At 41.7% G+C, this 24,446-nt stretch overlaps 1 protein-coding gene across 1 annotated transcript in view; it reads left to right on the top strand.

The window, feature by feature from the left end:
• cacna2d3a (calcium channel, voltage-dependent, alpha 2/delta subunit 3a) overlaps positions 1 to 24,446 on the top strand; it is a 141,738-nt gene that overhangs the window by 115,787 nt on the left and 1,505 nt on the right. Inside the window, exons 26-34 of the mRNA XM_080897817.1 lie at positions 3,774 to 3,835; positions 4,150 to 4,194; positions 4,270 to 4,332; positions 11,594 to 11,664; positions 13,587 to 13,662; positions 13,766 to 13,818; positions 14,500 to 14,555; positions 19,910 to 20,024; positions 23,805 to 23,920. Coding sequence (XP_080753943.1) covers positions 3,774 to 3,835; positions 4,150 to 4,194; positions 4,270 to 4,332; positions 11,594 to 11,664; positions 13,587 to 13,662; positions 13,766 to 13,818; positions 14,500 to 14,555; positions 19,910 to 20,024; positions 23,805 to 23,920 — 657 coding nt within the window. The remainder of the gene's footprint in view (positions 1 to 3,773; positions 3,836 to 4,149; positions 4,195 to 4,269; positions 4,333 to 11,593; positions 11,665 to 13,586; positions 13,663 to 13,765; positions 13,819 to 14,499; positions 14,556 to 19,909; positions 20,025 to 23,804; positions 23,921 to 24,446) is intronic.

Raw genomic sequence — 24,446 nt, 5'->3', positions numbered from 1 at the left:
GGACAGCTGTGCCTCTCAAATCACAGCACAAACACATTCACTGACATTCACGTTACCTCCTATTTGCTCTGGCAAGAACCGAACTAGACAAAATTAGATCTGGATTGTAGCCTCTGCACAAATATTCAAACACTTCAGCACGCAGCGAACATTGTCAGAGAATGCCCATTGCTGTGGCATGGTTGGATGCTATTATGCATGAGCCGTGGGCAGAAGGGCTGGCAGAACACGCCCCCAGCACAGCAACACAAAATGCACGAATGCACCCATACGCATGCACACACATTAGGATATGTAGCGGTTGCAATATAGTTACATGGATTTTTCTTTTTAATACGCGTGTGTATGTGCGTGTAGATGGATTGACTGTGAAGCTTGTATAAACTCATGGGTGGCTTGAAGGAGAAGCAAAAAATGAGCAAAGGAAGGGATTGGAGAGATTATTATGATAAATATGATTAAGCTTACATGCAGGCTCAGTCCTGCAATACCCTTTGTGGTATTTGCTCTCCTGTCCATCCATATTTACATCCCTTCTTCCCTCTGCTGAAGGGCCTGACAATTATGTCAGTTCTGTCATGTTAAACCTGAGGTCAGTTTGTGTCACCAGTTTATGTTAAATTCATTATTATTGTTCTAAATGACTAAAGGTTTGCTCAGTTAACCTTGAGCGACTACTGCAGGCAAACATAAATCCATGTACTTGCACACACACACACACAGAAATAAAGACAAATCGACACATTCACTTGCACACTGGAGTGGTTCTGTACGCCTACACAGGCAAATACATCCTCAAATGTGTGATGACACCTTTGTATTTGCTAAAAGCCCGTATGGTTGATATGCCCAGACAGTCTGCTGTGTTTGTGCTGTAACGTGTGAACGTCTCCTCGAGTTACCTAAAAAGAAACAGAGGAAAAAACATGTCCTCCTCTGACTAGGACGCCACATATTATCACCATGTGATCACGTGATATCCTGTGATGCTTCAGTGCATGTGGAAATAACCTTAAGGGGAAGCTACATAGATGCTATCTGTGCATGATCTCATTCACAAATGTTTGCAATGTAGCCAAAACAGACTTTTATTCTGTAGCCATTAAAGGCAGATGGTGTGTATGCCCAAGTGTGTGAATCAGATGAGTTGAGAACTAGGCAACGCAGAAGCTTCAAATTGATTGATAAGGTCCAGCTACTAAAAATCTTGGATGACTTTGAATCTCAGTGACCTTGACCTCAAGGTCAGAGGTCATGTTTTCTGAAAATCTTGCGAATGCGAGGATTTTCAAAATGCTGTCATATTTGCGTCTACTGAAAATCATGGCTGATTTCAAATCTCATGAGGTCAGAGGTTTGAAAATCTTGCGAATGCGATAACTTGAGAATAAGGCGATGCAGGATTTTGAAATTGATACCACAGGGGTGTCTGCTAGGAGGCTGAAACTAGCTGTTTCCAGTATTTCTATATTGCTGAACAGCAGTGAATCAAGTCTAATGGAACAAGAAGACAGGAAGGAGAGGTCAGTTAAGTCTGTCTGCATCCTCCTGTTCTGTTCATCCTCTGACAATTCTGCAGGATGTTGACATGATCCACCCCGTGTGCTGTGGAACTGCTGCTGCATGAATGCACAAACAAATGTGAAAATCACTCCTCTCTCTCTGTTCTGTGTATGCGTGCATGCTTGTTCTAGAGGTGTTTTTTGAGCTGCAGCTGCAATGTGCCTCGATGCATGTGCACGCTCAACAAATTCTGGTTATGCACAAGAGCACTAACATTCAGATGCAGTCCTGCACTGATGGACATTTACATTTACGCAATCCTTATTAGACTCCCCAAATACCTGTGGACTTTAAGTCGTTGTCATCTCTCCCTGCCTGGGATTGCACTTATACAAGATTGGTGATCGGATGGATTTAGAGTGGATTTTATGTCTCTTCATGTTTGGACTCATAAACCCAGCTCAGGGCATAAATACCCCCAAGTTCTTAAATCATACTTTAGGAAATTAAATGTTCCCCCATAGTACAGAAAATTCCTGAGCATTAGTGAGACAGATTTGGGCTTTTGTTCTGAGCCAGCTTCCCCGTAGCAGCCAAATCAGTGCACGTTTAACCCCTAATACCATCTCGCACAGAGCAAACTCCTCTGCCATTCATACTGGATTTATGTTAACTTGATTTTCTTTCTGAGGTAACAGACATGCCATCATATTAATGTCTCTATATTAGAAAATAATAACTTTAACTGGCATATACATTCACTAATTTGTCATCTTTTTGTGTTATAAAAACACCTTTACCATTTCTTTTGTTTTATTACTTTTTTCTTTCTTTTTCAGAGAAGATCTTTTTATTGTCTTGATGATGTGGACTCTTCCTGGTTTAGCATCACGTGTGTTTCCAGTGCTGTTGCCCAGCATCTTAAATTAGACTCTTCTCCTGGGTTTTCCATGTGGGTGTAGAAGTGGTGGGCTGCTGAAAGGATCTGGCAAAGCTCATGATGGGATAAGCTGCACCTGTTCCTCTGGGCAAGAGCTAAAACAGGATGCAGTAGCACCCCGCTGCACTTAAATATTCACACAAACACATAATTATCCTGAAAGAAATGCAAAGCTAATGTTATCATCTATGAAGGCTTCATGCTTTAAATTAGCATTTTATATTTATTTATATTTATTATCTTGATCCCATCTACACGCTACACTGTGTGTTTCTCTCTGCATAATCAGACAGAAACACAGAAGTGTGCCTAAACTAATTCAGTTTGCCTTGAATGCTACCACTGCACCAGGAGGAGGATGAGTGAATGAGAATGGTGACTAAATGTGCGTCTGGTGAACTGTAGCGGTGTTTTCGGCCGAGCGTGTTTCACTTCTGCTTCGTTTGGAATGAAATCTGTTACACACTCGGTGTTTGAATGCTGCCTTCTTTAGTATGTACAAATATCCACACTACTTGGACTCAAAACCATCTACACTCGCCAATCCGTGTATCTTTCATACTGTAGTTTAATATCCAGTTTGTTAAATCTATTCAGATGCTCCCTTCTTTTTGATTTAGTTTGCTACCTGATTGCACTGCTTTTGGATAAAGCTCTGTGACATGCTTCTAAAGATTTACAGACCACCTAAAGGATGACAAACCCCCACTGAGAGAACGCTCGTCCTCCTGAGTCTTAATAGCATGAGGTAGAGCGAGAGGAGGACGAGTAGGAGAAGAAGTTAAAGCCTGTGGTAAATGTGTCAGTCTTTCCGTAGTCAACTCCGAAAAAGCTGACGCATTTAATGTCAGCCGGTGTCTTTTTCCAGGCAAGGAATTCTGGTCAGATCTGTGCATTTAAGGACCTGCTGCGATGTGGCTTATGGACGTGAGAGCAGCTCAGTGTAGCAGCTCTGGAAGTGCACGTCAGGATAGCAACAGGGAAGCAGAGGAATGGATTTCATGTGGCCACAGAGAAAGAAGTCTGGTTTAGAGTGATGTGAAATTTTAAGTGTGGTTAGTGGCATCTGCACACATGGTAGACTTACACATTCAGCCTTCCAGAAATACAAGCTGATGCATGTATGGTCCGGGGCGTACTCGCCCTTGTAGCCTGTTTTGTCTGTTTTCGTCATTGGAGGTTAATGAATGATGCGTTCTGATGCTGCGTGTATATTAAGATTCTCTTGTGCCAGCGGGATAACGTTGTGTATAACAGAGATCACAGTGCACTTCCCAACACACAGAACACATGACCTGCTGCTGTCTCTGCGTGACTCTTTCTCTTACAGCTGTGGGCATCCAGATGAAACTGGAGTTTTTTCAGAAGAAATTCTGGACAGCAAGCAGACAGGTACAAATGCATTAACACAGAACCTGCATGTGAAATGCAGAATAACACCTTGCAAGCTCAATATAAAAACTGTAACTAATGTTGTTTATGTTTGTTTATGTTTGAGTTTTGAAAAAATATTTCACATTTGATGAAATAATAACAATTTGAAACTTTACACAAAAGGTCGTCGGTCTGTCCAATTAAATTGACTATCCATTAGTTTTCCTATTCCGCAAGTCTTTAAAGGTTTCCAGTGGCCAAAGGGGATTTATGTTCCCAACCAGCCTGAATATTTGTTGTGACACATGCAAACATCATTTTTCATTTTACAGTGTGCAGCATTAGATGGGAAGTGCTCCATAAGCTGTGATGATGAGGTCAGTTTGTTTTCACGTTCACAGTCAACCCTCCGTGAATCTTCCGACTCTCTAACACATATTTCTCTTTTACAGAATATTAACTGCTACTTAATTGACAACAATGGCTTCATTCTGGTAGCAGAGGACTATACTTTGGTGAGACATGGATGAAAGAGCCTCTTTTTGTCACAGTTATACATTTCATTTTGATTTCACTGCAACCAGAAAATTGCATCCATCGTGTACCTGGTCATCTCCACCTCGGATGTGCGTCCCTGTTCGAAAAACTGTTGCTCAAAAAAATTAAGGGAACACATCATGACAGCATCACAGCAAGTCGGAGATACTTCAGGGCTATCAGTCTGTAAAGAAGGATTAACGACTGTAGATCAGTTTTACCTGGTTTGGTGCAAATGAAAGGTTTTTACAGACAGCAGCCGTGGATCATTGCTCCGACTAATTTCTGTTAATGTGTCCTTGTCACTGTTCGTAGCATGAGACCAATAGGTAGTCCAGATTCTCCAGGATGGCACGTCCATATGTGCTGTCACGCAGGTTTTGCTGTCTCCCAGCACTCCCAGTTGTGTGGGGGGATATCAGGAGATGGGCCATTACACAATAAGAGCTTGACAAAGCCGCAGAAGGGCATCAACCCAGCAGCACGACCGTTACCTGCTCCTTCGTGCGAGGAGGAACAGGAGCAGCACTAAGGCTCTAAAAAACGACCTCCAGCAGGCCACTCGTGTGTGTTTCTGACCAAACAGTTTCATTTGCACCAAAGCAGCTGAAATTAATTCATACTTTATGTTTCCTAACTGTATATATTGATATCACTGGCATTTAACTAACTTTGTAATATATCGTAATGATCAATTTTTTTGAGCGGTGTAATTTTCTTTCTGCATCTCACACAGAATATTGTCCCTTTGACTGCTCACAATGAGACGTGCTGCTGCTCTCGCATAGACTATACCCTCTGCTTAGCTGTCACCAGACATGCTGTCACTCTGACTCTGCCTCATGCAGAAACCAGTCCGCTGGCTGTCACTGCCCTTGCTTTACCCTGCATGTTCTTTTCATGTGTATCTCACTTGCAGGCTTCTGTGCTTTATTTTGACTTAATTTGGATGTGGCAGAGCTTTTAGGCTACCAAATGTCACGATTTTTTAATAACAATATTAAATGGGGACAATGTATTTGACTAATAAGGTAACAATGTGAATTATAAAATGTTGCATTGAATGTGTGAACAGCTTTGACTATCAGCTGTTATTTTGTTACTAGGCAGAGGTTATATAGCGCTGAGTCACATTTTCTGCCCCACAGAGTCAAGAAAATTAGAATAAGGAAGAATGAATGGTGAAAATATATAACAGTACTCTTTAGCAAGCAAATGCCATATTTTTGTGTAGACCAAGGAATCCAATAATTTCAGGACTGAGAAACATTCAGTAGTAAAAGAGGATAAAACACATAAAATAAGAAGATATGTTAGATGGTGCAGTTTTTCTGAAAGGTTTTGCAAGGAGCTAGTGCGTAGCATTCAAAGATGCTTTTTTCATTTTTGAAATTGATCTGTTTCTTGACAACGTAACTCTTCCAAAATTACTAGACAGTCAAGCAATGGAACTGGATTCGCCACTGACGCCAAGTGAACTCCAGGAAGCCCTGATAAGTATGCCCAATAATAAGGCTCCAGGTCCAGACGGCTTCCCTGCAGAATTCTACAAAGAATTCTGGACAATTTTGGCACCAGTATTCCACAGCATGTTGCAGGAAATCGAGGAAAAGGGCAGACTACCACCAAATATGAATTCTGCCAACATTAGTCTCCTGCTAAAACCAGGCAAAGATCCTTTATTTCCCTCAAGCTATCGTCCAATTTCTCTTTTAAATGTAGACCTTAAAATAATCTGCAAAGCTCTCTCAAAGAGATTAGAGAAAATGACCCCCCTCTTAATTCATCCTGACCAAACTGGTTTCATAAAAGGTCGGCACTCCTCAACAAACACTCGTAGATTACTTAATTTAATAGACTACTCATACGATAAAAACATCGAAACCATAATATTATCTCTAGATGCAGAAAAAGCATTTGACAGAGTTAATTGGAAATTTTTATTCGCAACTTTACACAAATTTGGTTTTGGAAACTCTTTCATAAACTGGATAAGAATATTATACAATTCCCCAACGGCTCGTATCAGAACAAATGACCAGACATCCTCCAGCTTCTGTCTCCTGAGGGGCACCAGACAGGGATGCCCACTCTCCCCCTCACTTTTTGCAATTTTTATCGAACCTCTAGCAGCAGCATTTAGACAGGCTACAACAATTAAGGGCATAAAATGTAAGAACATAGAACATAAAATCAGTCTCTATGCGGATGATGTGTTGCTTTTTCTGCAAAACACACAAACCAACCTCTCTGAGGTAATTACTTTAATAAACTGGTTTTCAAGAGTTTCAGATTATTCAATTAACTGGCCAAAATCTACAGTTCTCCCCATCAACTGCTCCTTCCATAATTCTTCCTCTGCCCCACTGCAATCCGGAAATATTAAATATTTAGGTATTAATATCTCTCCTAAGCTTTCAGACTTAACTAAACTAAACCACATCCCACTTCTAAAGAAAGTAGAAGGCGATCTGACTAGATGGAAATCTTTACCCATATCACTCATGGGAAGGGTCGCCACTATAAAAATGATGATCTTGCCAAAAATAAATTACTTATTTTTGATGATCCCTAACAAACCATCACAAGATTGGTTCAGATCCCTGGATTCATATATTTCCAAATTCCTTTGGAAAGATAAACCCCCGCGTATCAGCTTAAAAACGCTACAAAGAACCAAGGATAGAGGAGGATTAGACCTGCCTAATTTTCACCAATACTTCTTAGCCAACAGGCTTCAGTTCATCTCAGAATGGTTAAAACATACCTTCTTAGTTGAGCCCTGGCTAGATGTTGAACAGGCACTATGCAAGGATCTAGAGATTTCAGACCTACCATTTATTAGCTCAAACATCAAAAGACATGAATGCTTTAAAAGTATCAACATCAGCTTTTCTCTAACAGCATGGTGGGAGTTTCTAAAAATAACGGAGTCTTCATTAATCCCATGCAAACGTACACCTATCTGGAATAACCCTGACATATTACAAAACAATAATATGATTAATTTCCCAGAATGGAGTTGTAAAGGAATTAAATACTTAGAACATATATTAGAGGGAACAGAATTTATTCCATTTGACAGACTAGTTGAACAATATGGGATCAACAAGACAAGGTTTTTAGAATATCAACAAATTAAATCCATAGTAAAAAAGAAATTTAACCTCAGTCAAGTTGAATTACAAACACCACTAAGTGCGGCACATTTTCTTACTCTTAAATCCCCCAAATTATTATCTAAAATATACAGAACACTTTCTAAATTAGATGAATCAATATCCCTTCCTACTGCAAAGTGGGAAGCAGATTTATCAGTCAACCTAGACCAAAACTTCTGGTCTCAGATTTGCTTAAAAACTTTTAAATTAATTAAAAATCCCAGTCTGCAATTAATACAATACAAAATACTTCATAGAGTGCACTATACAGGTCATCGGATGTTCAAGATGGGCTTTACATCTTCCAACAACTGCTCACACTGTCAAGGCAATACACCAGACAATTACATCCACGCTCTTTGGTTCTGTCCACCAGTGCAAAAGTTTTGGCGCGAGATATGTGAAGACTTATCAAAATGTCTGAAATGTAACATTCCAACCTCCCCCTTAGTGTGTTTGTTGGGCAGCTTAGATAATGTCACTTCAGAAAAGAATATAGCCCATATGATCTTCACTGCCCTATGCATAGCCAAGAAAAGAGTCCTCATGAACTGGAAAAATAAAAATAATCTTAATTCTAACCAATATAGAAATTATCTATTAGATTACATTAGTCTTGACACAGCCTCTGCCACCACATTAGATCAATTGCTCTGGGCCCCTTTTATCAGCTCCATCACCTAGTGGGGGTGGGGGGTCATAGTTTGGTCCCGCCTTCACTGTTGTGATTGGTGAGGGGGTAGGGACAGGCTTAGGGCGTCGGGGGGTTCCCCGGAGGCATCTTCCTTGGGGGGCTCAACCCGGGGTAGCGGTCACGTCCGGTTGAGGGCTCTGTTGGCTCTCAGGTGACTGTTTCCTCGCGGCTGCGTGCAGCGGGGCTAGGGGAGGGTCTGTGCTGACGGACGTGGGTTACTGACCTGGCAACCTGGCTGCCCCTGGGTGGGTCCGGGATGGGCGTGAGGTTTTGGGGGCGCTCCGTCTCTGGGCTGGGGCCCGGGCCGGGCCTCGGGGGCTCGGGTCCTGGTTGGTGTGTTGCCGGGGTTGTGGGCGGGTGGGTGCATGGGGGCCCGGCCCTGGAGCAGGGTGCCGCCGGTGCATCGAGCCGCCTGGGGGGCTCTTCAACTGGTGGGGGGGATGGTCACATCTTGCAGGAGCTTTCTTCTCTCAGGAACTCTCTCTGCAGGAGGGGAAGATACAGGAGAGGTGGAGGAAGATCTCAGCCTGGGCGTTTACCGTCTTATGTAGTCTGGAAGATGTGTGGTTGGTGGGGTGGGTGCAGTTTTCTCTGTGGTGGGGTTGGGTGGACTGTCCAGGGCTCTGTGGAGCCGGGGGGCGCTACTGCACTGGGCCCCGGTCTGATGGGCCTGGGCCCCCCTTCCCTGGCGGATCGCGGAGGGTGGGAGTGCCTACTGGGGTCAGCGGGGGAGCTGGCCCCAGGGAGGGGTTACCTGCCCCTCCCTTCCTTCCCTCCCCATCTCCAGCTGCCTCCCTCTTCCCGCTCCTCCACAACCACCCACACATGCAGGACCTTGGAGTGGGGGTATGTCACCAGGGTGCAGAGGAGGCTACCCCCCCCCCCCCCCCCCCCCCCCCCCCCCCGTCCCCTTCTGGCTGCCTCTGCCTCAATTTTATCCCACAACTTAGACATTCACATTACTCACACTCTCATTACACATACATATAGGATCTTGGGGGTGGGCACAATCACGGAGTCCAAATCACCATCAGGGTGTACACCTCACCCCTGACGTCGTTGCCCACCTCTCAATTTTAAATACACTTAGTCATTGAGGGCTAGCAGGAGGGACTATGCGCTTACCTGCTGCTCCATGGCAGGTAGCTCCATGCCCTCCTGGGTTTTAATTGCACCTTAGAACACACATGCATCAACACTACAATGAGCGGGTGGAGGGAGGTTTGGAGTCTTCTCCCACCCCCATTCTCTGCGGCCTGCTGGAGCGGGAGGGCTAGTAGGAGGAGTTGCCCCGTCCGACTGCGGTCTGGGGTGTGGGGCCTCCCTGCTGCTGCGGAGTCGGGGTGGTCTGCCTCTCCCCACCGCAGGGAAAAGGGTAACACCACCTGGGTCTGGGTGCAATTCCCCCCTCCAGGGGCAAGGGTACCTAGACCCGGTTTGTAGAGTACGCTTGGGGAGTGTGATTGTGTGTACAGCGTCTCTTTATGTCTGTCTCCACGTTGGTTGAGTGTGGAGTGAGTGCATATGAGAGCATGAGGGTGGGAATGGATGTTTGTATCTGTGTGTGCCTGTATGTCTGTGTCTATATGTCAGGTTGGGTATCAGACGCCACCTCTCTGGGGACACCTCAGGCCCTCCAAGGTTTGGAGGCCTATCTCCACCCACCACCACTTCCCCTGCCGGTGGCGGACTCCCTCAGGTGTCGGTGTGTTGGTGGTTCTTTGTGTCTGGGGGTGGGCGTCCGGGTGCACACCGGCTCACTCCTTGGCGGCCGCTTGTCGGGGCCTGGGGCCTGGGGCTCGCTCGGGCCCCTTTGGAGGTGGGGTGCCCCCGGCCTCTCGGCCTGGGGCTCGGTCACTCAGGCGCAGCTGGGGGCCGGCGGAGCTCACGGGCGCGTCACTGCAACTCCCCCTGACTTCTGCTCCGCGGCTGCTGGGCGAGCCCTCATCTGGGACTCTCCTCAGCTCTTACTGGAACAGTGGCGCGGCTGCCCCTCTGTTGGTCTTCCATGGTCTCTTGTGTTCTGGGGGCCTCTGGATGTCTGGAGTTTTGATCTCCTCCATACCTGCTTCACACCCTGGAGGACGGGGCTGTGGCCCCCCCACACTCCCTAGCAGATCATTACATGGAGAAACCTTTGGAATGCAAGCATGCTGATCCACACAGGTATGCACACATGGGTATTCACAGACGCGGACTAAAGCTTTCTTGGCTGCTGCCTCAAAGCACACTGTGCGCTGTCTATCTTGCGTGCTGCACAATATCGTTTATTACTTAGTAAATAATGATATCTATGACTAGCTAGTTTATTGTGATGGTGCTTTGTTTTCTCTATTATTATGTTGCTCTTTGTTGTTTGCTGTCTCCTCTGTTTGTTTTTGTTTGTTTGTTTTTTTTTTGTTTTTTTTCTCCATACAGGTGACCCAGGAGTTTTTTTTTTTTTCTCTCTCTTCCCCCCCCCTTCTCACCGTCTCTTCTCCCCTTTGGTTTTCTTTCTTTCTCTCCCCCTCTCTCTCTCATTCATTCCCCCTGTCCTATTTATTAAAAAAAAAAAAAAAAAAAAAATGACAAAGGATGAACTGAAGCTCTGCCATCACGTAATGTCGCATACTGCTGTTTCTGATGTCATTTAAAAAAAAAAAAAGAAAAAAAAGATGCTTTTTTACAAACTAGATCAGGGCATAAATCTCTTCCGTGTTACAAGACATATACACCAGCCTATGTTCACCATACACAGATTCATGACAGAGTTGGCTGCATAAAGAACATGTGACTCCAACCAGCAAGTGCTGCCTGGCAGTTTGTCAGTGGTCTCAGAGGAAAGCTGCTCCTCACCAAGGGAAAACCAAACACTTCGAGAGGACTGATCCATACCAGCATTTTCTATTTACTGATGATTTCACGTTTAGGATTTGTGAACATTAACATAGAGAGACAGCTGGAAAGAATGATAATGTAATGTTAAAGGTAAGACACACCTGGTAGTGGTGGTGGTGGGACTATTTATTGCTTTTGTTTTTCCATAAGTCTGCGTGTTTCTTTGTGGAGAATGATTTGTAATGTAGCAGGATTATGAGGCTTGAAAACCTCGGCTTGTCATTTTTACTTTGCACTACAGTTACCTGACTTCAGTCCTTGTGACAGTTTATGATGGTGACATGGATCAGCAGGTTTTCTGTGCGTGTTTTTCTTTTCTGACATTTTAAAAAAGAACTGACCAACTAAAATAATTTCCAGGTCAGTCGGTAAAGAAGATGAGTTTAGTTCCAGGGTTTGGGTGCAAAAAGGGATCCATCTACTACTAATTTTTTTACAATTTAAATGAACATAAAGACTTTATTCTGACTCGTTTAATTAAACTAAAGCCTTTCTTTTTGCTCTCAGACCGGGAACTTTTTTGGTGAAGCAGAAGGGGCTGTGATGAATAAGCTTCTGCAGATGGGCTCTTTCAAGAGGTGAGTATTTCAAAGTGCATGTGTGTGTGTGTCTGTCTGAGGGTGTACTTGAACATGCCAGCTCAAGTGTACGCATGAGTGTGAGTGTTTGCATGTGTGTAAATGTATGCACATAATATGAGGGAGGCTACAGAATGAGAGCACGTCTCCCCTCATGCTGACAGCTCTTAACTTGGCCAATCATGTTGAGCTTTTCTGTGCTGAACTCCGACCCCTCACTCAGCAAAGTTCTCCATTAGGGGATTATAGCAAATCTTTCCCCGAAACAAAAGAATTAGGACAAAACCTGAAGTCACACACACACACACAAGTATTAGACTTGTTGCAATGCTGTGTGTCCTGGAAAACGCCGAGAGCAGTGGGTGGCAACATTCTGCAATTAATTTGGAAATCTAATCCAAGAGGATACCTTTCCTAATTTCACAGAGTAGGAATGCCAAAACAGACAGACACACACTGTAATTCCTCCGTGGCGTCATGTGTGGAATCTGAACTTAGCTGCACATCTAGTCACACAGAAGCTTATGGCCACGTTTACGTCTCTACCACAATGCTGCAGCCAGGCCGTTCTTCTGCCTGCAGGACGTGGGCGAAGAGATTTGTGCTGTGCTGTCTCAGTGTATAAAAATCCCGGGTGACAAATGATCACACAAGTAGACAACCACGCCTGCATGTCATAGGGATGAACATCAAAAGCTGACAGCAAATAGTTTACAGATCCACCCATAAAAACAAACAGGCCTACAAGTGCTTTCCCTGAATATTTAATGTTGGCTGAAGAGGGATTGTTTAGAATGGAGGTCGACGTTTGATGAAGGAATAATGTGACTGGTGTTGGTGAAGTATTAGCGTGATGAGTAACAGCCTTCAGATCTTAACACTAATGACTCCAGTGTGATCTGTGTTAACCCAGTGCCATCTGTAAAGTATTAATGTGCCTTTTCTTTTTTGTTAATGACATTTTAAAGTGGACGACTTAAAGATGAAACCAACTGCCAGCCTGAATTTATTGGTCAGCACCGAGACGCAGCATGAAGATAAATGCACAGGAATTATTTTTAGTTCCCTTTACATCCTCTCCATCTTTCCAAGCAAGAGAAATCCATAAAAAGTCATGCTATGCTGAGAAAATGAAGAGTATTCGTACACACCCACATTGACATAAAGTAATCACACATCCACGCAAACGCACACAAACTCAGATTTTTGCACTGGTCTGAATTTGCTGCTAACGCTATTATGTGGCCTGGCTTAGTGCTAATTGGTTCCTGGCGGTGTGCTGGAGCTGTGTGTCACCCGTACTGTGACTGAGGTTGGTTTGAACATCGCCCAGGGCTGCGGATATACTGGGCCCGCTCAGACATCACACACATACTTGGACAAACGTTCACACACAAAGCACTGTCAAGTATACAGGAACTTGTCCAAAGGCTATAAGAACAGTGTCCAGTGTGTGCGTGTGTGTGCAAGTTAGAAACGCCTTCAATAACCTCACCCAGACAGACCTAGATCTCACACCCTCAGGGTCTACTAAGCCTCTAAATCCTCTGTTATCCCCCCAATATCCCCAAATCATCTACACACACACACACACATACACTCACCCACCTTCCTACATCACTTTGAGGAACCTCTCAGGAAGCTCTCGGCTTTCACATGCTTTCCTTTTCCCATTCTTGCCACATCCATCCAATATATTATTGGTAGGCAAAGGAGCAGTTATAGCAGAGGTGGGATCTTTTCTTCCTGCTCCCACACAGCAGTCCAAAAGGCCCCACAGGCATGCAATACCAAAGAGAGTGTGTGAATCAAGACTTATATCACCCTATCAGGGCTGCATTGTCCTCAAATGATTTAGCTGATCTCTATTTCTGATATTCTGTTTCATTCTCTATTTTGTTTTTCTATCGTTGTGTCCACAGGGTGACTCTATATGACTACCAGGCTCTATGTTGGGTCTATTCGGAAAGTAGCGACAGTGGACGCACGCTATTGGACGTGAGCCCTGCAAATGTTTTGAAGCTCTTCAGCCTCTTTGTTTGTAATCCATGCAGTGCGAAGCTGGGCCTACATGTGTCTGATATCTGTTTCCTTTCTTTAGCCCTACTTCGCTTTCTTCTCAGCTGTGAAGTGGATCCTGACTGAGCTTGTCATGTAAGACTTTGTGTATGTGAGAATGTCTCATGTCTGTTTCTAATAACATAAGTTTGCTGCATGTATGTCCTTTGCAGGGCTTAGATTAAATGTGTGTTTGTGAGTATGAACTGTATGTTTGTTTACGAGTGTCTCCACATGTACGTTGACATGATCCTCTGTGATCATGAGCAGTAATGGCTACCTGATGTTTCCTGTGGTGCCACATTGTGGTTTTGGAGTCTTCCTGGGTGGTCTGTTGTTGCCACAGTGCATCATGGGAGGATTGATCTGTCAGTATTCATTTTACAGTCTGTCATAGTGAAGACGTGCTTTTGTTGATATCACTGTGTGGAAATGAGCACAAACCCACATGAACCTGAGTATCTATAATGTGCATATAGTCAGTCTGAATATTGTAAGTGATCTGTTCATTTTCAGTTAGTTAATGCTAATGTGCTGTTCTCTAAAATATAGTATTTTTCTACAGAACTGTATAGAGTGCAGATTAAATTGTAATTGAAACTTAACATGAAAAGAGGTTGTCTGTAGATATTTATTTACTTTCACTTTTAAAGTTATAATTTGCAAAATTACACAATTTAACGCTCTCTACTTTGCAGAGAAACCATTTAGTATGCAGACCATATTATATCAGCATATGTTGGCTATGATTATCGCTGATGTCATCTCCCTATTTAGATTCCTGGTTGAGTTCAACTTGTACAGCTGGTGGTACTCTGACCTCACCGCTAAAGGTAAGAACAATCTCTTTGGGGATGTGCTTGATCTCCGGCTTTCCATCTAAACAGCACTCACGCATCCACATGCACTCTACCGCTGTCTCAACACAGTTATAACAATGTTGGACAAACTGCAGTGGCTGTAATGTTATAAAAACACTCAAATCTATTATAAACAAATCTGCTGCGTTTGGAAAAGAATTCATACGAGATGCAAACTTGAAAATAATTTTGTCATTAAAAGGTTATTAATGATTATAATCCAAAGAGCTAGAAAAATAATTTACTAATTAGCTGACGAGTTGAGTTACTGAGTGGCTCAGAGTTTATTTTAAATTTCTGTTGCATATATTTAAACTAATATTGTCACTTAAGCCTGATTGAAGTGCATTTTTTATTGGTTTTGAATTTTAAATGTTAAAACAGGTTAAAAAAGGATTTGATGAGCAGTTCAGTTCAGTTCAGTTCATTTTTATTTCAAACATGTGCCTTCACAATCATTACAAAATATCATTCCATTATTTGTTTGAAAAGGAGTAGGCTGAAGTATTTACTTATTTGTCCCTACCCCCTCAAGTTTTACCTCTCATTCATTTAATTTTTTTTTTGTCTTAAATTAAACAAACAACATATGAAACATATAAACATATGAAGTAAAACAAAACATAACATACATAAATCAAAAGCAAGAAATTAGCAAGCCCCACCACAGTATAGTTTCTTTCATATGAAAAATACAGAATGTGTATATTTGCAGATACACAAGTTATGGAAAAACAACAAACCAAAACAAAAAAAAACCAACCAAAAAAGAACCGCAACACCATTACCAGCAACATTACCGTCCTGGGTTAACCCCGTTTTCTTCATTCTTATACTTATTTAAAATTAGGTTTTTATATTTTACTTTAAACTGTTTTATGTTTTGACTGTCTTTTATTTCTTCTGTTAGACTGTTCCATAATTTAACTCCTGCAATTGAGATTGACATAGTTCTTAAAGTTGTTCTAGCACTTTGTATTTTTAAATTCCATTTCCCTCTTAAGTTATACCCACCTTCTCTTTCTATGAACAATTTACAGATTTCTTTGGGAAGCAATTTATTTCTGACTTTATACATTATTTGCGCTGTTTTAAGCTTCACCAAGTCTTGGAATTTAATAGCTTGCATTTTGACAAAGAGTGCATTTGTATGGTCCCTGTACCCTACATTATTTATTAATCTAATGGCCCTTTACTGTATTATAGTTATTGTTTGTGTGTTACTTTTGTATGTGTTTCCCCAGACCTCTACACAGTAGCTCATATATGGCAGTAGTAAAGCACAGTATAAAATGTGCAGTGCTTTCTGATCCAACATATGCTTTGCTTTCCCCAGGACGGCAATGCCCCGTGCCAATTTCCCCCGAACATAAGTAATGTGTGGCTTCCAACAGAGCTTGTGGTCAATGATCACCCCAAGAAATTTTATTTCATTTACTCTTTCTAAATATACATTGTCAACACATATTTCTACTTCGATGTTTTTCTTTTGGTTTCCAAACAACATAAATTTGGTTTTATCGAGATTCAATGATAATTTATTTATATCAAACCACTTCTTTAATATCGTTAATTCCTGTGTGATCATTTCCAAAACCTGTGGCAATTCCCCACCTGCACACAGTATATTTGTGTCATCTGCAAATATTACAAACTTTAAAATCTCCGATACTCTGCAGATATCATTTAAGTACATAATAAACATTTTTGGACCCAGTACTGAACCTTGAGGTACTCCACAAGCTATATCCATCAAATTAGATTTATATTCATTTATTTGTACATATTGTTGCCTATTCCCTACATAGCTTTTTACCCATTCCAAAACCACTCCCCTAAACCTGTACTTTTCCAGTTTTTTTAATAGAATTTCATGATTAACAGTATCAAACGCCTTCTTTAGATCTAAGAAAACTCCGAGCGCACACCTCTTATTATCCATACATTCCGTTATCTTTTCCATTAAATCTATCAGTGCCAAAGCTGTTGATCTGTTGTTTCTGAACCCATACTGACTATCTGTCATTAATTCATATTTTTCCACAAAACTGTCAAATCTTTTTATGAAGAGTTTTTCCAGTATCTTAGAGAACTGGGAGAGTATTGACACTGGTCTATAGTTTGTAAAATGATGTCTTTCACCGGTTTTGTAAATGGGAATAACTTTAGCAACTTTCATTTTTTGTGGAAAAACTCCTTTTTGAAACGACAAGTTGAATATATATTTTAATGGTTTTACGATACCATCAATAACTGTCTTTACCGTTACCATATCAATATCATTCCAGTCTGTACTGGTTTTGTTCTTAAGTCCTCTAACCATGTCATAAATCTCTTTCTCTTCCACTGCTCTTAAAAACATTGAGCTATTATTCCTTTCAATATTTTCACCAGTGTCCCTTTCTATTCCATCAACCTTTATTTCTTCTGCCAGTTTTGGCCCTATGTTTACGAAGAATTCATTAAAGCCATTTACTATCTCCTCCATGTTATTAATACTTCTTGTCCCTTCTATAAAGTACCCAGGGTAATCATTATTCCTTGATTCATTTTTGATTATTCTGTTTAATACATTCCATATATCTCTTGTGTTATCTTTATTGTGTTCTAACCTTTTAATGTAATACTCTCTTTTACAGGATCTCATTATATTAGTTAATTTATTTTTGTAAGTTTTATACTTCATTTCAGTTTCTATTGTTCTCTTTTTTATGAATTCTCGATATAGGGTATTCTTTTTTTTGCTGGCATTTTGTAGTCCTTTTGTCATCCATGGTCTTCCTGCATAATTGTGTTTCCTATTGATTTCAATTACTGGGCAGTTTTTATCAAGTAACGTGTTAAATGTTCTTAAAAATCCTTCGTAAGCTTTACTAACTTCTGTTTGTTCATATACAATATTCCAATCTTGCTTTAAAAGTTCATTTCTAAGACAATTTAAGGTCTTCTCTGTTCTTATTCTTTTGTAAATAATCTTATGTCCATCGTTGTTCACTTTATAATGGCAATTATACGATGCAAAGACTGGTAAATGGTCACTTATATCATTGATTAACAGCCCACTTTTTATCTTTCCTTCTATTATATTTGTAAATATATTATCTAATAGAGTTGCACAATGAGATGTTATTCTGGTCGGTCTTGTTATCAGTGGAAATAAACCTATGCTGTACATGGAATCAATAAATTCTTCTGTACTCTTATTATGATTTGGATTCAATAAGTCAATATTAAAGTCCCCACAAATAAACATTCTTTTCTGATTTATATTTGTAAATAAGTCCTCCATATTATCCTTAAATATCTCAATCTTAGATCCTGGTGTTCTATATATACAACTGACAATTAGGTTTTTCCTTTTTTCTATACTTATTTCCACTGATAAACATTCCATCACTCCATCAATAACAGTTGTCATTCTTCCCATTCTTTTGTACTTTAGGTTTTTATCAATGTAAAGTGCCACCCCACCTCCTTTCTTGTTGATCCTGTCTACATGAAGGAATTCATATCCATTTATTTTAAAGTCTTCAGTTGTTTTAACAGTTACAAACAACAACATATTCTCATTAACATATTAGAGAAAAATCAAACAGAAACACTTTGTGTAGCAAAGAAAACTGAATTCAACTACCTCAGACTGTGTAAAATAGCTTCTTCTGAAATACGTGTAGATTTTCTATTTTTATTTTTAGTCTGATCTTTCCTGCCTCGCAAAACAGAGAAAAGAGTCGCAGTTAAAAATGCGTCTAATTTCTCACTGAAAATCCTTTTTTTCATCCTGTTGCTCTTTTCGAAAGAAAAAAACGTGACGCACTGCTTTATACTTATGTTTGAGTTCACAGGGGACGACGCTGCATACAGAATAAACACCCAGCGTCCCTACCACTGGCCTCATGTCTTCATCCTCGCCATCTCCCCTCCATTTCCTGTTGGTCTGAGTCAGTGTGACCACTGGAAAAACAGAATAAAGAGGCGCAATCCAAAACCTAAAAGCAAGAAAAGAGAAAAAAGCAAAACAGACCATTACCTCAAGTGACCTCAGCGTTTCAGAGCTTTTGTATACATGTCTCTGTACACACAATCTTCTTTGTGCGTCCAGAGGGGTTATTTTATGTGATCTTATGATCTGTACGGTCTTATCCCATGTTGGTGATGGTGGTCGGCAATAGCCGTTTGGTAACACAAGAAAAAGCTCTCTCTCATGTGTCAGCCAGTCTATCATGTTCTCTCCTTTTCTCTGGTTGTATTTCATTCCTTTCTCTGTTTTTGCTCCTTCGTACTCGCTTCCATGAAATCGCACACATATGATTATTGCCAGGCTATGAATGCTGTGATTCCTCATGCTTTATGGAGTGTCGAATACCGTTCGCCTGTTTGAAATGAAAGCCTCACTAAGCAGCATCATATTGGAGCATTAATTCTTGCCAAAACTAATATGAAAATATTTAGTGTGTGAAACAGGGGGGAGGAAGAACCACAAAATGAAAGTCTACGTCTAAATGCTTTCCTTGCACACTTTAATCCTGAATGAAGTGAAGCTGGGCATCGCTGCTCACCAAGTAGTCGAGACAATTTCACAGCTGGCTGGCCTCAGGTCTTAGCACTTTCTATATCTTTTCACAATAAAGACGCAGGCCTGTGACACACAGCTGAAACACCATCATTTAGCAGCCGTAACCCAATCTACACAACCTCTCGAGCTGAACTAATCCCTGACCTTTATACATGTAGGCTGCGTTCTCACATCCATATAGTTTATTTACAGTGCACTCTTTCTCACACACACACACACACACACACACACACAATGAATCGTGCTGCACTCCTGATTAATAATCAAACCGCAGCATCCAAATCAAACACATAATCACCCACGTTTACAAGCCTCTCTGCAAAGATGTGTAACGCGCTGCGATTCAGCTTTCAAACCGTTTCTTTATGTGAAAAGAAAACACTACGTTTGGAAGATGTCGACCCTTTTTAAAAAAGGGTTTAATGACATTTTAAAGCGACCATTCTGCAGGGTCATTTCAAACCTCTGGGTGGCAGGAAAGTTCAAGCAATGCTGTGAGAATGACTGGCCTAGATTTACATTGGAAATATTTCCAGCAGGACAAGAGACAGCTCTGGTGCAGAAATGCTGTTTTCTTTCAAACGTGAATATTTACATGGACGCGGTGTGTTTAACTGTGTGTTTGCGTAACTCCTTGCGTAGCTATTATTTGATTTTGAAAGGGGTGGTTCAAAGTTTTTCCACCATCTCTGGCTGAATGTCTCGCTCATTCTCGCCGCCTTCTCTCTCCTTCCTTCTTCCCACCTCGCAGCTCAGAGGACAGGTCGGACCATGCAGGTACCGTGCGACACAGAGTACCCGGCCTTTATCTCCGAGAGGACCATCAAAGAGAACACCGGCAACATTGACTGCGACGGCTGCGTCAAGTATGGGATGCACAAACAGACACATAAACATCAATTAGCTACAAGCGACATCAACAATAAGAGCGCTGGTTATCAGCTGTCCACCATAGAACAACTATGAAAAATGAACGATCCTGTTAGCTCTCATCTTCATCCTGAATAATGAGAAGCACATTTAAATCATTTGTTGTCTGCTGAAAACGCTTTTATCCAGAGTAATCCATCAGAGACACACACACAGTGAGCGTTTTGAAATACGAGGCATTTAGAGATGAGGGAGAGAGGTGGAAAAAAGGCTTCCTTTAAACATGGGAAAATGAGTGTGGTCCCCATTAACAATTTGGGCTTTTCTGTCAGGCAATTGTGGGGTGTTCTCTGGATCCCTGCAATGGGGCCTTCATTGCTCCCAGCTGTGGAACTGCCAGGGAGCTCAGAGCTCTGTGTGTGTCTCAGTGTGCTCGTGTATATGTGTGTCCGCTGTCGGTGCAGCCCCAGAGGGTCAGCGGGGTATCCTCCGCTTTCGGAGCCAGGACTGTGGTGTGGCTGGAGATACTGCGAGACCCTCGCATAGAGACACCCATGCCCAGCCGCACATGCTGAAGCCTGCTTCAGAGGACAGGGTATAATCTGCAATGATGACACCAGAGCTGGGATTAGCAGGAACAAGCTGTGTGCTCAGCAACATGCCGCCTTCAAATGCATCGTTTTTAAAACGCAATGACTTTGACAAAGTAAAATGGAGTTTTTATTTCTCTTATATGGAATTTTATAGCTCATATTTGTATTAGAGGTTATTGGCGATAAACATCTGTTTCAAGTTACAGCCTGACTGAAGCCTTTCTCTTATATTTTCATTGGGACACGTGTGTATGCTTTATGCTCTAGGAAATATATCCTAAGCTCTTGCCTGCTAAACCTCTCTTTGCTGTATTTTGACTCTTTGTGTGGATGTGTGTGTCAGATCTCGTACGTGTGCGCTCTGCTCCCCGATTAGTGTGACAGAACGTAAGAAACATCAAACCCTGGCGAGTGCTCTGGTAACTTAAGTGCCCCCAATAAGATGATTTAACCTTTATTAATGCATCTGTAGCTTTTATAGATGGTAACTTGAGATTCAGGACAAATAGAGCGTCTCCAACCGGAGAAGGTCTTCAGTGGGACCATTAGTGACAATAATCCTGGTTGTATATCTTCCAAAGACACATGCTCCTTTTCCTTTTCTCAACCAAGAGGGACGATTCAAGTCACCAAAAACAGAAAGAAAAGAAAGAGGTTGAAGCTTCCAGTGAGGAGCAGCTTCAGGTGTACAGTTACAGTAGGACGTTGCTTAATCTGCTAGGATAGTACATATTTCTTCTTAGGTTTTCTTTTGGGCATTTTTAATTCAGCATTAAAAATGGATTTTAATTCTGCAAATGCATTTAAAATAATTTGAAAGAAATGATAAAGTAATAATAATTACTATAATAATAGTTGCATTTTTCTTTATACATAATCTTCCTTTCCAACTTTAGTGCCAGTATCCTCATCGTACCATATTTCACATCAACTTATCCAGAGCCCCCCCCCCGTCAGATGCATGCAGTGGAATCATGTGTAAAAGGAGAATATTGGAATCACGGTGCTCGTTTTCCCCCTAAAGTAACAGGAGACGTGGAAATAAAATGACAGCATTCCTCTTAAAACTCATCTATCTGTTTGTTGAGATTTTGTTGGAGCAATTTCGACTCGAATTAGTAAGAGTTAAATTGCACACAGTAATTACTGGTCAAATTGTTCAACTGTGATGACAGATATTTCTGAAGACCATGCTGGACATGCATTTATGGTTATGCTGTGCAGTTATTAAAACCTTAGAAAAACATTAACATTCTCGGCTGGATACAGAAAAAAACATTTATCCGAACCTGTGCAGGGAATGATTTTTCCATGAAATGTACGAGACTATGTCCAGCTTGGAAACTATAGTGAAGCATTACGAAATGTATTGTGAATTAGCATTATCTTTTTTTATATACATAGTTATTTTTGGCCTTTTTTCAGCTTTGCTAGACAGATGCAGTGAAGACTGACAGGAAAGTGGAAGGAAAGACAGATCAGCCACCTGGGCTGGCCACTCTCAGCCACGCAGCACATGGTCGCCTGCTCATCCAACTAAGCTTGACCGGCACCCATGAATTAGCATTATGTTATCATAAGTAACAAGGTATTATTTAGTCGTGCATCCCTGTCAGCTGTAGAATGTGTAAGATGTGTTATGTTTTGTCAAAACTAAAAAGAAGACAGTCTTTCTCCGACTGCATATGTCGTAATCCTTTCCTACAGTTCTCAGCTTTATATATCAAACTCTAGCTTTTCCTTTTGTCTCCCACGTGAGTCTCCACATTGTTTAAAAGGTTGTGTGTTATTTTTTCTCAGAGAAACATGTTGGATGTCCTTGTCTGTCTCCCCGCCAGCCAAAATGTAGAGGCCACAGCACTATGAGGCAACATTAACAACAAATTGTCTGTTACGCTATCTGTGTTTGTGATATGCATTGCTGTCTGTCACTTGTGTATCTGCGCACATTATACACATCAGTGCGTGTGTGTAGGTGTGTGTGCAGTGTGATGCTCCCTTTCCCAGCTCTGGGGATGTTCAAGGCCAGCAGATGTGCTGTCAGGATGTGTTTAAGTCTTTTCTCCAAAAACACTTGCTCTGCTTTCTATCAGCAGGCAGCGCTGGACTGGACCGGCGCTGTGCAGGGGTGTGCACAGATTACTAAACATCAGCAGATCCTAATTCACCCTGATTGGAACTGGTTTGGCGTGTTTGCTGAGTTGGTTTGGTTTGGTTTGGCCGGTCGTGCTGGGATAAGTGTATTAAGTGCAGCGGATGGGCACTCCTCGGCGATTGAAGGCTGTTTGTGGTCAGATTAAATTGGTCATGGTATTGAATAAGTAAAGATGGAGATATTCCTGCACGTATTGGGTCTGTTTGGATCTATCGGGTCTCTCCCTCTCTGTCTTTGTTCAAGCTCTCCTTCACAACAGTTGAGAAAGTGCGTTTGTGTATACAGTATTTTTTACATCTGTGTGTGTTCACTCAGTCACACGTGCGTGTTTTCAAATGTGTCTGATAAATGCTTCAGAGCGAATTCGATAAATCACCCAGCTGCAGCGAAAGAGAGCAGGCAGAGAAGCAGGAGATCAAGAAAGAAAGGGTGATAGAAAGAAGAGATCATCTTTACGACCTCTCTTCTTAATAAAGCTTATCCACAGCCATAAATCACCGGCCAGGAGGCCGAGGCAAGGCCTGATCTCTCAGACCAGTAAAACACAGCCATGGGAAGCTGTAAGCACAAAAGTGTGGTTCCCATTTGTCTCCCTTTGGAGTGTTTTATATTCGGCAACACTTCATTGGTGCTTGCCTTGGATAGGGTACAACAAAGCCTTAAGAAAAGGAAAGGAAGAGAACGAGGAAGAGGGGCGGATGGAGTGAGTTAGACAAGTATGTGTGTAAACTATATATGTGTGTACGCTGGTGTGAGTCTGTCTGTGTCGCTGTATGTTTATTGACAGCTGGCGGTGAGATACTTCATACTCTTGACATGCATCCAGTGGAGTCTCTTCAGAGTGCTTCTCCCCTCTGCCAGGGGAGCATGTGAAGACTCATAACACAAATCCCGTGACACACATGGAAATTTACATCATACCCATGCTCCTGGACTGCTAGCCAGATCTCACTTTCAACTGTCTCTTGTTCCTTTTCCATCTTTCTTTCTTTCTTTTTCTTTCTGGCTGTCCTTGCTGTGATTGGCAGGTCCTTTGTGATTCAGCAGATCCCCAGCAGTAATCTCTTCATGGTGGTGGTGGACAACAAGTGTGACTGCAGCATGTTTGAGCCAATCACCATGGACCCCATCGAAATCATGTATATCCTTCGCTGAGGTGTGAAGGAGAAGGTTGCGAGTATATGTATACAATGATATTAAAGCAAGACATATAACAGCGATAGGGTTACGTAAAGTTACTCTACTCTGTAAAAAAGTGTGTAAATTCATCAAATGGCTTCGAATGTAACAAACTCTCCTGGGAGTCATCACCTCGCGTCAAACTTTATTGGGATTGAATAACCACATGAGTACGAGAGGATTGATTATTCTTTGGTTTTCAAACCCCTGCTGAGATAAATATACATGTTGTCTTTTTTTCTTTTTTGTTGACGTTTCTCCTCCACCTCATAACTTTCACAATTAGATTTTTTATAGTTAATTTCCATTGATTATGAATTCAGTGGAACATTTTAAAGTAAAAAGCTTGTTTACACTCCACCTCTTGTGGGTAAGCGATCTAATTGCTGTATGGGACAAGAACCAAAGCTGAGGCAATGAGACATCACTTTTTTTTGGCTGTGTGAGAGTTTGGACTTTGTCACATGCCACGCTGTGATTGGATCTTGATC

This window comes from Rhamphochromis sp. 'chilingali' (assembly GCF_963969265.1).
Source record: "Rhamphochromis sp. 'chilingali' genome assembly, chromosome: 12".
Taxonomy (NCBI): Eukaryota; Metazoa; Chordata; class Actinopteri; order Cichliformes; family Cichlidae; genus Rhamphochromis; species Rhamphochromis sp. 'chilingali'.
This window is presented reverse-complemented; position numbering and strand designations above follow the sequence as displayed.